The 15,533-nt window shown below is 31.5% G+C and overlaps 1 protein-coding gene across 1 annotated transcript in view; it reads left to right on the top strand.

Annotated features, from left to right (window-relative positions):
• Positions 1-15,058, top strand: part of LOC148278327 (uncharacterized) — a 126,923-nt gene extending 111,865 nt beyond the window's left edge. The window contains exon 3 of the mRNA XM_088231576.1: positions 14,358-15,058. Within this exon, the coding sequence (XP_088087702.1) occupies positions 14,358-15,058 (701 nt within the window). The remainder of the gene's footprint in view (positions 1-14,357) is intronic.
• Positions 15,059-15,533: the final 475 nt, after the last annotated feature.

Below are 15,533 nucleotides of genomic sequence, written 5' to 3'. Positions count from 1 at the left end.
ATTTTTTGGGCAGAGTAATAAAATAAACGTTTTATGAAATTCCTTGAATGTATTCTACAACGTCATGCAATACAAACAATAGCTACAATGTTTTGAGTTTGTCCAAAATTCTGTAGACAAGAATTTGATTTCACCCCCTTAAAAGTTATTGAAACAGAGATGAGATCAGTTTTAGAGAAAATCATAAAAAATAATAGATGGCAGAATTGAAGAAAAATAGATGTTTCAACAAAGGCAAAATTATGATTGTTACACAGAATGTAAGGTGGCAACTTAAAGCCAATAACAAGCCATAAGCTTAGTAAATGCCAACACTTTCATTTACGCTTCTCTAAAAATCAAATTCTCGTATCATTATTGTAAAGGAAGTGTAAATATTTCAAATTATTGACGCACTGCAGGAAAACTCAATTCGTCTGGGTCTTAATATGAATACAAAAAAGACTCAGGTTATGTGCAGCAAATCCTGTCCTGAGCTTGATCAACCTCTTTATAATTAATGGACAGAGGATAAAGAAAGTTGACAGCTTTCAATACTTGGGATTTCACATAACTGAGGATGGAAGCATGCACAAAGAGCTCGCAATCCGCCTAGGAATTGCTGGAGCAACTTTTAACACGATGCGTGTTGTCTGCAACTTTGGTATATACTCGGTCAAAACGAAATGCCGATTATTCAACTCTTGTATAATATCAGTTTTCCTATATGGGTGCGAATCTTGGCACCATACCAAAGCTCAAAACACCAAACTTTTGAGTTTTTAGAGTAAGTGCTCGAGAAGAATATTAGGTATAAGGTGGTTCGATTTTATAACTAACATTGAAGTCCGAGAATGGACGCAGCAGCCTCCTATAACGAGCGTCGGTGGACCTGGCTTGGACACGTGCTGCGCATGCCTCGAGAGAATCTGAACCCAAGTTACCTCTTTTTTAAACCTGCGGGCTCACGCCGTCCTGGAAGGCCGTCAATGAAAATCTTTAGACTTTATTCGGCGGAATTAAGGGGCGCTGGATTGACGTGGAAAGAGGAAAAAATGCTGGCTGGCAATAGGGTCTCCTGGAGACAACTGGTGATGTCCACATGTTTCACTGAGGATCGGATGTGGAAAAGAAGAAGAGAAGAGAAATATTTCAAAGTGTTTTTTTCTGGCATTGCCTAGTAGATGAAAAAATTCGATGGAATCTCCCGCATCAAAAAGAGTTTCAGCTCTTCACTTAAATCTTCACTTACTTCAACAAAAATCTAGAGACTGAAATATTTAAGCACAGGCTGAATAGTAAATATTATATAGCTTATTAATTGTTGTTAATTAAAACCAGGCAATTACAGGTCTCAAGTCCTGTTGATGCATAGCCTTCACAACACATTCTTCAAAAATGCTATCGATCTCTGTTGCAACATCAATTACTCTTATTTAACTCACTTGTGGTTTAAATTCAACACATGTCCTGTAAATGTTTTACTAAACTCTTGTTTTTGTACCAAGTTTAAAATATAATTAAAACAACTTTGCTTTTAGCCAATTAACTTACTGTTTTCAAAATAAGTTGTTAAAAATAAAGCTATTTTTATTTCTGTTTTATTCGTGATGAAAAAGTACCTAAGTGATACATATAATGCTGACTTTTAATTTTTTAAACACTGATAAAGAAAAAAAATATTACCGCAACTAGTTGGTATTATAATGTCGAGCAAAATTTTTATATTTTTTGCAATATTATGGATACAAAAATTAAGTAATAGGAAGGAAACTTTAAAAAAACAATTTATTTTTATTTAAATGCTTAAAAATTTGACCTTATACAATTTAGCTTCAAAGTTATTAAATAAACTAAAAATTAATTTTGCCTAGTTAATATTATAGTAAAACTAATAATGAAAAAAATAAAAAAGTTTCCTTTGCATCTTTCATCCATGACAACCTACGTAGGAGTATTATATTGAAAAATTGGCTTATAAAAGGTAATGCAATTTTTGTTTATTTCAATTGTTCTTTGTTGTTGATCACCTAAACTCAAAAATATGATATTAAAAAAACTATCATTTAAATTTTTGGACGGGTAAGAAATTTTTATTGTTCAGTCCTTTCTGCACCACAATAGGACATGAGGCCAAATCATAGTGGTGAATTACAGCACAAAATACCCAGACTTGAAAAAAAATCCATACGATGTTTGTGTTCTCACCAGAAATCGATCCCGGAACCTTCCAGAGTCAAACGTCTTAGTCAGTACACAACGGGGCAGCCTTTTATAGTGTATTTAACCCACCCTCACACCCATGTACACAAGAGTGGGCTGATGATGTGTGAATTTTTTTATTTTATTAGACATGAAAGTGAAAGGGGTCTAAAAAGTTGCATTTTGGATCACATTGAACGTAAAAAATATTTTAAAAAATATTCCATTCTTCTTTTAGCCCTCAAACGAGGTTTGAAGTTTATCACTGTCTGAACATTTTGTTAATTATCTATATTGATAAAATTATTTTTTGTTGGTAAAAATATAATTTAATCGCATTACAAATTTGAACACGTTTTATAACTACCGAAATGCAAAAAGTTTACACTCCGCGCAACTGATTCCGTCAAGCGCCCTGTAAATATTGACGAAAACAATGCCTCATTAAAACAATGCTACCCATTTATTAAAAAAGAAAGTGCGACTTATGCTCTTAAATGCTTATTGAATAAGATTTAATGCACATAAAAAAATATAATTGGACTGATTTTCTTGCTTAAATACGACAGCCGGTTTAGTGCAAAAAATTGACTTTTTCAAAAACTTCAAGCTCTGATTGAGGGCCAAAAGTAGTATCAAATATATTTTTTTAAATTTTTTGCATTGCAAGTAATCCAAAAGGCAACTATTTAGACCCCTTTATTTCAAAATTCGGAAAAAAAAATTATCGGCCCACCCTAATGTACACTTACACACATATTCACATACCTACCAAATCCAGACTCCACTTACTTACCCACGCATCCTTACACACAAAAACTCGCACACATGCACTTCTACATGTATTCATATCTAACTGAACTGGATTTTTAAAATTGTGTTTATGTTGAAAACTGATTTGGCTTTATTTTATGTTTTTTATAAAAAAAAACATAAATTGTATATATAACATAACATTGTGTATATTTTTTTGTATTGCTGTTGTTTTTCTGAATAAACAGAAAATTAAATTAAATTTATACAAGAAAAGATATAAAATCTTATCAATTAAGCAGATATGGGCTGATTCTAATTATGCTGATGTGGGTTGGTTGTAATTCAGAAAATGTGGGTAAATTGAAATAAAATATAATGTGTTGGCAATTAGAAGAAAAAACTATTTTTTTCATGAAGAAATGTCAAATGTTAGTAAATTGTCATTTAGAATTAATGGGCAAATTTTAATTGTTTAGATGTGGGAAAATTCTAATTAAGCAGGCAAATTTTAATGTTGCAAATGTTTGCTAATTGTAATTTAGCAGACTTGACCAATTTGTAAATTAGCTAATCGCTAGCCCAAAGCAACAAGTGAGATAAACCCCAAATTTTAGATTTTGAGATTCACATGCGGATTTGTTAATTACTAGTAAAAATGAATGTTTTTAAAAAATAAAATATTGAAGTTAGATAGTTAAGGCTGTAGTCTAGTAAAACGCACGCAAAATGAGGAAATCATACGATTTCGCCATTTTTAATCAATGGTTTCTTTTCAATTGCGCCATAATAAGAAAATATAAATTAGATAAAAACAATATTTTTTAAAGATATTTCTGTTAAAAAATATACTTGAAAGTTTTAAGTAACTAAAATATAATTACTTAAGACCGGCAGATTACGCCATTTCAAATTGAGACTAAACATCGGTATCTGGGATCTCAACTAAGACTAAGAATATATATATATAACATATCGAACTTAAATTTGTTATTACAATTTAAAGATAATAAATTGAACATAAAAGTAGCGGAAGCCAAATGGTATTTTTATGTTTTTGAAAAGAAATACAAGCATTGTAAATCACATACATTTTTGTGATATTTTCCTTTGTTTCTACTTAAAATTATGCCTTCGGTAATACTTTTTAAAAAAATAATAATTTACGTATTTTTGTAATTTTCTTTTTGTAGAATTGTTTTACTTTTTTTTAAAAATAAGATCATTCTGGTTGTAATATTCAATTCATAACAGTATCTTATTATCGTTTTTATCGGTACCGATATAACTATTGAAGTAATTTTTTTAACAGAAATACCTTTGAAAATTATTGTTCTTATCTAATGTAGGTTTTTTTTATTTTTTTGTTATTGCGCGATTAAAAAAGAACATTCGTTTTGAAATGGCAAAATCGTATGATTTCCTCATTTTGCGTGCGTTTTACGCAGCCTTAACTTATGTGAAAATATAATATTTATAATCTACTTTAAATAATTAAATTCCGTCAGACCCTTCGCCGACCTCAAAGTCCAATTATCTGAAAAAAAGTTCTTCAGAGATATCTCACTGTTGCTTTGGGCTAGCGAAACGTGAGCAAATATCGAATATTTTTTAACGGTTGCAATGATTTTTCATTTCTAGAAATCGTCTGAGAATGTTTTTTGAGGATTGTTCTTTTGACTCCCAAATTAAGATGGTATCAAATCCATTGGGAATATTTTTTGGTTTAAGTCCTATAAAAGAAAATGGAAATGGTAAGAAAATATTATAAACTTTTTAATATTACTATTTGGAATTTCGCCGTATTAGCATTCAGAGAATAAAACTGCATAAGTACTCAAGTAAATTACACTACATATGAATGTGTCTAGTCTGTACAGTGGGTAGATTTATTTTGAACCTTTATTTCGATACTTTCGCATTGTGATATGTTAACTTTTTATATTCAGTCAATTATGTGCCACACAATGTTATTTATTTTTGCCAACAAACATTTGGACATACTAAAAATATTGTTTTTTGATAAGACGAATTCAAAAAAATCTAAGTTATACCTACATACCTAGATTTCAATTACTATATAATATGTCTGTCGTCACCAAGTAATTAAATCAGCCACTGAATTGAGTGACTAGGCCGTTCATCAAATATCGGGATTCAACTAAATGGCTAAACCGTTTGTTGAATAAAAGTTTAACGAAAGGGTTAAACGTCACTTAGTAATTTTAATTTTAATAAAATAAATATAACCGTTAAAAAAAATAAAATATTTGAAGTTAGGTAAAGTTAGGATATGTTGGATTACGTTTAAAAACTATTAATTTTCAACGCTTAAATTTTTTATTTTTTTAAAACTTAACTTAACTTTTCCTTATTCACCGGCGGCTTTCGATTTGGCCGTTTCCAAAGGGCTAGAGAACAACCAGTTAATTGAAACGTTAAACGTCGAGTTATCTTGATTCATTCAACGAATCTAGCCTAGCCATTCAGGTAAATACCGACCTTCAATGAACAGCTTAGCTGCGCTGATAGGCTTATTTAACTATTTGGCGGGACATTACGTCACAATCAGTGGATTTCAATTGTTGTAACTACAATCATATTAATTAAATAAAAACGATAATAAAGATACACAAAAAAACAATTATAGTATTAAATTTCAGCATTAATTTATTAAAATATATATCAAAATATATAAACATTAAAATAAGAAATGAATCCAAGATTAACATTTTTTTTAAATATTAAAAACAGAAAGCCTGTCACTCAATGTTTTTTTCTCGGTATTTCATTTCGTGTTTTCTTTTGTACTTTTTTTATAAAATACTAACGGACCTTACAGAGGTTTTCCTGCCCAAACGTTGGCTTGCCTGCTATAAGCTGGTTCAGCAAACGTTTTTTCGATATTCGAATTTTCAATCAACTAAGTAATATTTGACATTGAGTTTGACATTTTAACCTTTTAGTTTCGTCATTATGTGATTTGCTGTTGCCCAAAGCGAAATAAAAATAAAAATGCAATTTTACCAGACACCTACCAGGTTCAATTGTACACGTCAACCATCCAGAGACCCACTTAAACACACACAAAAAAAAATCAATATAATCCTTCCAGCCTTTTAGGAGGAGTTCGGTGATATAGACGCGTACAGAATAATTATATTAATAAAGATACATAAAAAAATAACATAATAAATAGTGTCGTTCTATATATTTGAAATACTGGATATTATTATAAATAAGAATAAAATAAATTTAAAACTATTATTGCAATCATGACAAACAAGATGGGCATTTTTTAAAATAATTTCAAAATATTTGTCCGAACCAAGGACACTTTTCAATATATTTTTTAAATGTTTTCTTACTAGAGAACAGATAAAAAAAACCTACATATTTCTTTTTTTACTTTGTACAAAGCATCAAAACAATATTGAATATACGTTTTTTTTTAAATATGACAAAATGTATTTCTTATTGCAAATGCTGAAATTTATTTTTTTATTGTATGCAAATAAAATATTTTATTTTGGATTTGTTTCTTTTTTCTGTATTAATATTGCATGTCTTATTTTTCGCTTCCCAAAACTTTTTTTTATTTAAAAATTGTATCTGAACGAAATTTTCTGAATCGGTAACTTTTCTGTTTTCGAAATTGTATACCTTACGTTCAAAGACGGCAAATAGAACTGGGCGTTCTATAGGTTTTTGGATGGTTCTAGCTCCCGTAAGAAACAATTATTAATAAAAGCAGAGCATTTGAAATGCACCTATGGTAAATAACTAAATATTTTTTAAAAATTGCTCCTCTTTTTTTTTTTTTTTTTACATAAACGGCATAAATTGCCTTTAACATATATTGAACATAAATATGAAAAAAAAATACATATGTAAATACATAACAAAAAACTATAAAATCGCATAACTATAACAATAGTAACAAAAAGGTAAAAACACATAAGCAACCAAAAATATTAACGAAATAAATACATAAATATAAAAAAAAAAAAAGGAAAAACATATTTAAATATAAAGAAAAGTTTAAGAATAATATTGCGAGAGAAAAAAAGAAATCACACTCGTTTTATAACTATCAAGTCCGAACCAAATATATCAGCCATGTCCTCATACTGATTGCCATATGTATGGAGCCTAGAGATAGGCGAGTGCAATTGCCATAATCCAGGAAAAAAATACAGGAATAAGTTAGTATAATGAAAAATCAGACCGCATTATCTCTTAACAACCATACAGAGTTTAAAGACTGAAGTGAGGCACATTTTGAAAACTTTCTGATATCACGCCTGACATAACATTGAATAATCCTTAGTGAGTTTCTTTAAATAATAAATTCTTCTTTTTCTTCTTATCAGCCCGTTTCTCTCTACTGCTGAATATAAGCCTCTTCCTAATTTTTCCATGTTTTTCTCTCCTGGGCACTCTGTTTCCTTCCATGGCTCACGAATTCGACGACGTCGTCCGTCTATCTTCTCTGTGGTCTCCCTACTTTCCTTTTACTTTCGTAGGGTCTTCAGTTTCGTATTTTGGAGGTCCACCTATCAACAAACGGTCTCGAAACCATGTCACTTACTGCTAAAATTGTTCAAAAAAATTAATGCACTTAGCGGTCTATGGAAAGACGAATGTTGGGCGTCTCCTTAACAGACCGAATAAGGAATGAGGAGAAAGGACGCCGAATAATGGTGACTGATATTGCAGAAAGAGTGGAAAGACAAAAATGATAGTGGGCAGGTCATGTGCAAAATAATAAATACAAAACTGATGATGAAAAGACGATAAAATTTAATTTTTTCTTTTAAGGTAAAAAAATCTTCTCACTTTTATGCCTCGGAATAACGATGTTCACCTTTTTGGTGGGTCCTTTTTACTTTATCTACGTGAATAAAACTAGCAGCAATGGTGAGATAACAAGAGGAATATGCACGTTTTTCAGTGGTTTAACAGTTGTTATAAAAGGATCCTGGCTTCTAACTTGTAGGTGGGTATAACCATACAATAATATAAAACTGCGGCACAGTACAAATTCCCCTGCCACCCAAAGATGAATGGCAAGCGAGAAAAAATGACAGTTTAAAATAAGAATGCCATAAATAGTAAATTCACAAAAATCGCACGCGATGTTTAGGATGAATAACGCACTGAGCAATTACTTAAGAATTAGGGTACACAGACTGTTTGTTTTTGCTAAATTCAGGACCAGCTTACGCTTGATTATGTCCGTGGGGACTTCAAATTCACCCGGAAAAGAATGCCTACTGTCAGTTGACCTACTGTCATATGAAGGACAATGCAGAACTAAAGTCACACATTTAAAGTGTGCAAAAAATTCATTACCAAAACTCCTTAATCAATGATGAAAAATTATTGCTGATATGCGCGGATGTCAGCCATATTCAAAAAAATGCTCACAGCCAAGGAAGTAGTTCACGAAATTATGTTCCACCTTTACACCTTTAGTTACACAGGCAATCTGCTACAACATTTAGTTCAATTACTTAGTTCATACAATTCAGTCAAATTTTGACAGCCTTAGACAATTCCAATATGTAGTCCAGTTAAATAGGTACCCAGTGATTGGAAGCAAAACGTCTGCGCAGTTACTATCTCCGGTACACTATTTATTCATCATGTAAAAAGTACATTTTAATCCTCAACATCGTACTCTTCTGTCAACCCATAACTCTGTAGGAGCTCCCATGCATCAACAAGCATCAATTTCTACCTTGGTGACTCCCGACGTGCTGAATAAGCAACCAACGTGACTCCACATGCATCTTCATGCATAAAATCCTTCATTTCTGTGGAGAGGATAAATATTCTGTTGAACTGCCTACCAAAAGAGGTGAACCATTTCCATCCTAGGATTACCAGCTTTAGGCTATTTCTTTCTAACTATATATATACCTTGATGGTTTTTGGTAATTTACATGTCTTCATTTTTTATTGTTTTTACCTCATATTTATAAATCTGTACCGCTGAATTTAATTGACTTTTTTGAACTTTTTAACATGTTTCTTATTTAATACTCATTTGTACATTCTAATAGGCAGTTGTGCTGTAATGTGCAAATTAATAAGAAATAAATTTATTAATAAGAGTAACATAATTAACAAAAAAAAAGATAGACATTGATATGCTGTTTGATACGTTTGTAAAAATGACGCTCAACATGCGGCATAACAAACCAAAATTATTCCTTTATATTAAAGAGGGTTCAGAATAAATTTTTGGGGTATCCCTCTACATAAAAAAGTATGGAAGCTTTCCTTGGTTCTATTATAATATTTTTCTTAGGCATCTTAGAGATCACTATTCTGCAAATTAGAAGGGATGGGTCACTCGTTTTTTCACGCTAATAAGGGATGTATCTAGAACTCAGCCATTTCAAAGAGCATACCTAAATTTTAATGTTTCGGATGGGTATTTCCACCAGCATCAGAACATACTGTTTTTTTTTTTTAATTTTTAAATATTTATTTATGAAAATCTACAGTCATATACAATAATAAAGTATTTAAAACTAGACGAACAATGATCTCAAATTTATAATTATCAATATACGTGATGTGTCATTAGTAAATTTATATTACACAAGAATAGAATTTGGAAAACCAACAATAAAATGTTTGTACATATTTACCATTGTAAATTTAAAATAAAATAAAAAAAATAATATTGTATTTACCTATTACTACTCATCCGCGGTTACAATGCCTGCATGCTGTCGCTGAATTCCCCATTGAATTTATTATTATTCAAGTTGAAGAAATCACTCTCATTGGCTTCAAAAATATTATTATATAAGTTGCATATTCTATAAATGCACGAATTTTTTACCTCTTGAATTCCAGAATTAACCTGCCCTCCCTTTAAAAAAAATAAACAGGTGAAAGAACTGAAGAAATATCGATATTCTAACATAGACAGAATCGTTAATGTTAAACAGTGTCTCAAATAGCCACTTAAACTAGCCAATGACAGGACACGAGTTCTGTAAATGGTTGGACTTCCACATTCCTGTCTATAAAATGTTATTTATCTTTGATGTTATATGTTTATCTTTAAAACTTTTTAGAAAGTCAAATCCAATTCTTATTAACAAAAATGTTAACAAAATCAAAATCTTGTTGATTTTTCTTATGATTTTAATTATTCTTTTAGTATTTAATTGAACATCTTTTTTCTTTACAGAAGTAAGCTTGCTAATATAAGGAATTTAGCCAAAGCACATTTGAAAAGCATGGTCCCAGGATCAAGGGAATGTAAAATAATGGAAATTAACATGAAGCAAGCAAAACATATATCTGTTCTGTACACAGGTTTTATTTATTTGGCAGCATTATTTTTGTTTCTCGACCCTATTGCACGAATGAGTCAGTTAATGCCAGAGGTCATTTTTAGTTTACCAGGTAAGCCGAATGCATTTTTTCAAATTGTAACTGATTTCTTGTATCATAATAAATATTTATCCATTTCCCGTTTTATAAATGCGTATTCATTATTATTTTATGTAATTCAATACCTCATTTTTGTTAATTCTTTTTAGACTCTGTAGCATGGTTGTAAAACACTGATTATAATAATAAGAATTTTAACAGGTTCTTGCTGTTTCCCGACAGATCGTGTTGTCTTAGCCTTTTTACTCGTACATCGGACAATACTATGGTCAATTTCATCATAAAGCTCAATTCTTCTTTTAGTGCCTTGCCGAGTCCCCCCGACGTTGGCGATCCTTACAGCGAAATTATACGTATCTGTCGTGCGCTATTTTTATATTTCGCAGCCAGAACGACATCTTATTGATGTACTCGCCGTAGTGATTCCTGAGAAAAGATGACCAGAGTGGTTTCCCTTGCCTTCTCTGGTGGGTTTTTCTGTCGGGTTACCTTTCCTTAGCTGGTTGGTTTTGGTTTTGAGGCTCCAGAAACTCGCCATTATGAGTGTGATCCCACTGCACGGGGTTTGCGGCGTGGACGTCAACGAGTTGAACTAGTCAATAGTGTTGCCGGTGGAACGCAACTGGGTGTCCGCACCATTTTATAGAATCACATCCTCTAGCAAGATGTGACTCACTGCGACCCTACTGACAATTCGAATCTAAAGCTCCATTATTAAACTTAAAATACCAGTAGATATGTTTTATTCCACTGAAGTGTAAACAACATGTTATTACATAGCGGTAAACATGCTGAACTAAGTATTTACGGGGAATTTTACTACATTAAAAGTTGATAACACAACTGTTGCTAAACGTTTAAAAGCAAGGAATTGAAGCCGAGAAACGTCAAACGAAAAACAGAAAAAACACATTCATCTCGTTGTGATTTGCTGTAGTTAAAAAAGTGAATTTGTTTTTAAAAAATAGTTTTTTTAATACGTGATAGAGGAATAGTTGTGTTATTTTATTTATTTTTATTTTATTAGGGAAATCAACAGTTCTACATACATATTTTTAGTAAACAAACAGATATAGTGTATAAACTTAGAACCAATAACAGATTTCCACATAGTATACAAAGTTAGTAAAGAATATATATATTACATATCAAATAAATACAAACAATTTATACATATAAAAATGTTATTTTCAAGTACTCAATAATCAATGATTTTTTAAATATTAATTTTAAGAACATTAAGTTACTGTAAATTGGGCGGGATAAGGACAAAAAAGGACAAAAATGCTTGAAGAGAGGATAAGGAGGGGGGGGGGGGAGATGTACATATTTATTATTATAATGTCTACTAAGTTACATAATACATTTTTAGTTTAAATTTTAAATCTGACAGAGTGATGTTTGTATAATCTATATTTTTAAATTTTGTATTGTACATTGAAAAAGTCCTACGAAAAAAAGCATTTTTAACATACGATGTCTTACTTGTTGGTACATGAAACAGGTGGTACCGTCTACAAATCCTGGCTGGCACATGTATTGTTATTAAAACAAGCAGCTCTGTACAGTCAACCATTCCTGTCACAATTTTGTAAAGCAGTAGTTGGTCCGCACACACTCTGCGGTATTGTAGAGAAATGATTCCATGGAAGGTGGAGGCAGTGAGAGTAGATACATAAGAAATACCGGTTTTGTATTTAAGGTACTTTATAAATTTGTTTTGAATATTTTCTATTCTACTTATATATATGGCATACTGGGGATTCCATATCTGAGAGGCGTATTCCAAATGGCTTCTGACAAATGTATAATATAATGAAATAAGGGCCTTTGGATTATCAAAGTGTTTACTCATTCGAATTATGAAACCTAACATGCTCAATGCTTTGGAGGTAATTTTATTGATATGCGATTCAAAAAGTAGTTTTGAGTCTAAAACAATCCCAAGATCTTTAATTTCGTGCTTTCTCATTAGTACATTATTGTTTAGTTTGTAATCAAAATTAAGAATTTTTCTTTTCCTTGTGAATGTAATACAGACACATTTATTTATATTCAAAAACAGTTTATTTTCAATACAATAGTCAGTTAGACGATTAAGATCGTCTTGAATCATTAGGCAATCTTCTTGAGATTTAACTTTAGCGTATATTTTCATATCATCGGCATAAAGAAGAAATTTTGAATAACGAAAGCAAACATCAATGTCATTTATATATATAAGAAATAATAGGGGACCGAGTAGACTTCCCTGGGGAACACCAGAGGAGATTTCTGCCCAGTCAGATTTATACCCACCAATTACTACCGATTGACATCGATTACTAATATATGATATCAGCCAGCGCAGAAGATCACCATGTATACCTATAGCCAAAAGTTTGCGTGTTAAGACTGAATGGTCAACTTTGTCAAAGGCTTTGCTGTAGTCAGTATATATAGCATCAGTTTGGAAACCACTTTCCATTGTGTTTAAAATATCATTTGTAAATAAAGTAAGGTTTGTAACGGTCGAGCGTTCGGAGAAAAAGCCATGTTGTTGAGGACAGATATAGGATTTTACTGCATGGAATAATTTTTCATAAATAATTTTTTCAAATAATTTAGCGAATGTCGATAGTATTGAAATTGGCCTATAGTTGTTTGCGTCATTTTTTGATCCAGATTTAAATATGGATGTGATGTTTGCTTTCTTCCATTGAGATGGAAAAACACATTCCTGGAGAGACTTTTTAAATAATATAAAAAGTGGGAGAGATAAATTTTGGTAGCACGCTTTAATAAAAATAGGAGGGATCCCGTCTGGTCCACTACCTTTATTTATGTCAAGTTCCTTAATGAATTTTTTACGATTGCTTGGGTTATATCCGCATATTGGATATCAGCTGATCCATAATTAGAGTTATTTTGATTGAACAGAATAGGTATTGTTTTTGGAGTAAAAACGGATTTAAAGTAGTCGGAAAATAAATTGCATATGTCTATTCCATTATTTGCAGTTTGGTTTAGGTAGATAATTTTATTAGGAATAACATAAGAGGTATTTTTAGATTTTACATATGACCAAAAACGTTTAGGATCTGTAAGAATTTCGCTCTCAATTTTTTTATTATAATTTATATAACTAATATAAGATAAATGTTTTAATCTTGATCGTAATAATGAGAATGCTTTGTAATCAAGTGGGTTTTTATGTAATTTATATTATGAAATCAATTGCCATATCAAAATGTATTTGATTGATTTTATGCAAAATAAATACGTAGCTTAAATTGTATTCGTTGTAATAGCTGGTCTAATGCGCTATTCATCAAGACCATCAAAAGTTATTATTCCTTCAATAATACAAAAAAAAAGTCATGAAACAACATGTCAATACCTTCTGTGTCATAATAAACACATAATAAGTTGCAACCGTAATGTTTCCATACGTTCTTGTTTAAATATCCCATCATAAGCCTGAACGCTCCATTCCATTCTCGTCTGTTTACTGCCATTATCCTTAAAATCGTTTTCTGGAGTGTGCATGTATCGGCGCTGACAAAGCTCATTCATCGCATTGCTTAGTCCTTTACCCCTATCTGACGGATAAGTGTAAAACTTTTCATGGGGTGGTCATCGTCTATTCTGATTATGTCACCTGATGGATCTGATCACATCGGGTCCCCATGGATAGCGTTTGACTCCCTGTTGTATCGACGATGTCAACCGTTATGACCTGTTTTGAAAATCCTACTGTCCTGATCCTTCAATGTTCTTTGTCATCACCCAGGTATCTAAGGTATACATACTTGAGGTCTAGCTTGGTCAGTGTTATAGAAAAAGATTCTTGTATTACTCGTTACAGTTTGGATCTAAGTTATTTTTGGAAAGCGTAATAACATATGTTTGTAGGCTGTTTAAATATCTACTTACTTTTAGTATAAAGAATCTTTTGTCATTTTGATTTATTAAACAAAAAAATATAAACCAATTATTGAGACATAAAAAATCATCTTTTTTAGGTTTCACACCAAGAGACGTTTCACCAAACTACGAAATTTCTTACCTGGCTGTCTTGATATCTGGAATTTTTGGATGCACCTGCGTTTCCATAAACAGCACAATATTTATGACTCTTGTGATATTTGCCAGAGCAGAAATGCAATGGATTAAGGAATGCTCCAACTTAAAAATCGACAATATCAATTCTGTTGAACATTACCTTAAAGTTCGAAAATTACAAAGATCAATCGCACAATCAAGAGGACTATCCAAAACTGAGCAAGAAACCGATTTAAAACTGTTTTATGCTATCCACAAACATGTTGATTTGATGGAATTCGTGAAACTTGTACAAGATATTTATACTTTGTCTTTAGGTGGACAATTTTTGGCCGTCCTTTGCTGTTTGAGTACTATTCTTATACAAGCCAAATCCTCTAGTTTGGCTTTTAACATCATCGTTGTTCTTAATGCTTTTGGTGATGTGGTATTTTATTGCCACTTTGGAGAAAGTTTGAAGACTGCAGCAGATGATATAATAGTCAGCGGTTGGATGCATTTGCCAAATAATTCCAAGCGGTCTCTTATCATGTTTGGTAATGCCACTAAACGGGCTTTAAAGCTTGATGCCGGTGGTATTTACCCACTTTCACACGAAACCTTAATGCACATCATTGAAAAAGCATACGCAATCTACAATGTTTTTGGAAATAAATATTAAGTTTTGTAAAGATAAAATAAAGGTTTTCGTAAAATTTATATTTAGTTTATTTTGACGTCATTAAAAAGTAAAAGTCGTGTTCCAAAACCGGTCGGCATATATGTATTTTTATTAACTGGACTCTAACTGGACTTACTGGTCGTAAGACTTAATTGAAAACATAGAAGTTTATGTATTGTCTTTAAAATCAATTTAATCATTAACCTTTTGTAATAAATAATTTTTAATTTATCGGCCTCGTGGTGTAATGATCAGCGCGTTAGCCTGCCATGCAAGAGGTCTCAGGTTTGATTCCCGGCATGTTTAATGTAAAATATTTTTTTAAAAAAGAGTGTTTTCATACTAGAATATTTCATAGTCCCTGGACTGGCACCTGAAGCGTAAGACTGATCATCTTACCCTCATGTAACAAAAATGATCAAGATAGGCTGCAATTGGTGTACCAATGCAGTGCTCTATGCACCATTAGGTGCGG

The sequence above is a fragment of the Micrasema longulum genome, unplaced genomic scaffold (assembly GCF_059751315.1).
Source record: "Micrasema longulum isolate JH-2025_06_02 unplaced genomic scaffold, ASM5975131v1 h1tg000893l, whole genome shotgun sequence".
Classification (NCBI taxonomy): Eukaryota; Metazoa; Arthropoda; class Insecta; order Trichoptera; family Brachycentridae; genus Micrasema; species Micrasema longulum.
Note: the sequence above shows the minus strand (reverse complement) of the source record. Positions and strands in the feature narration are given on the sequence as shown.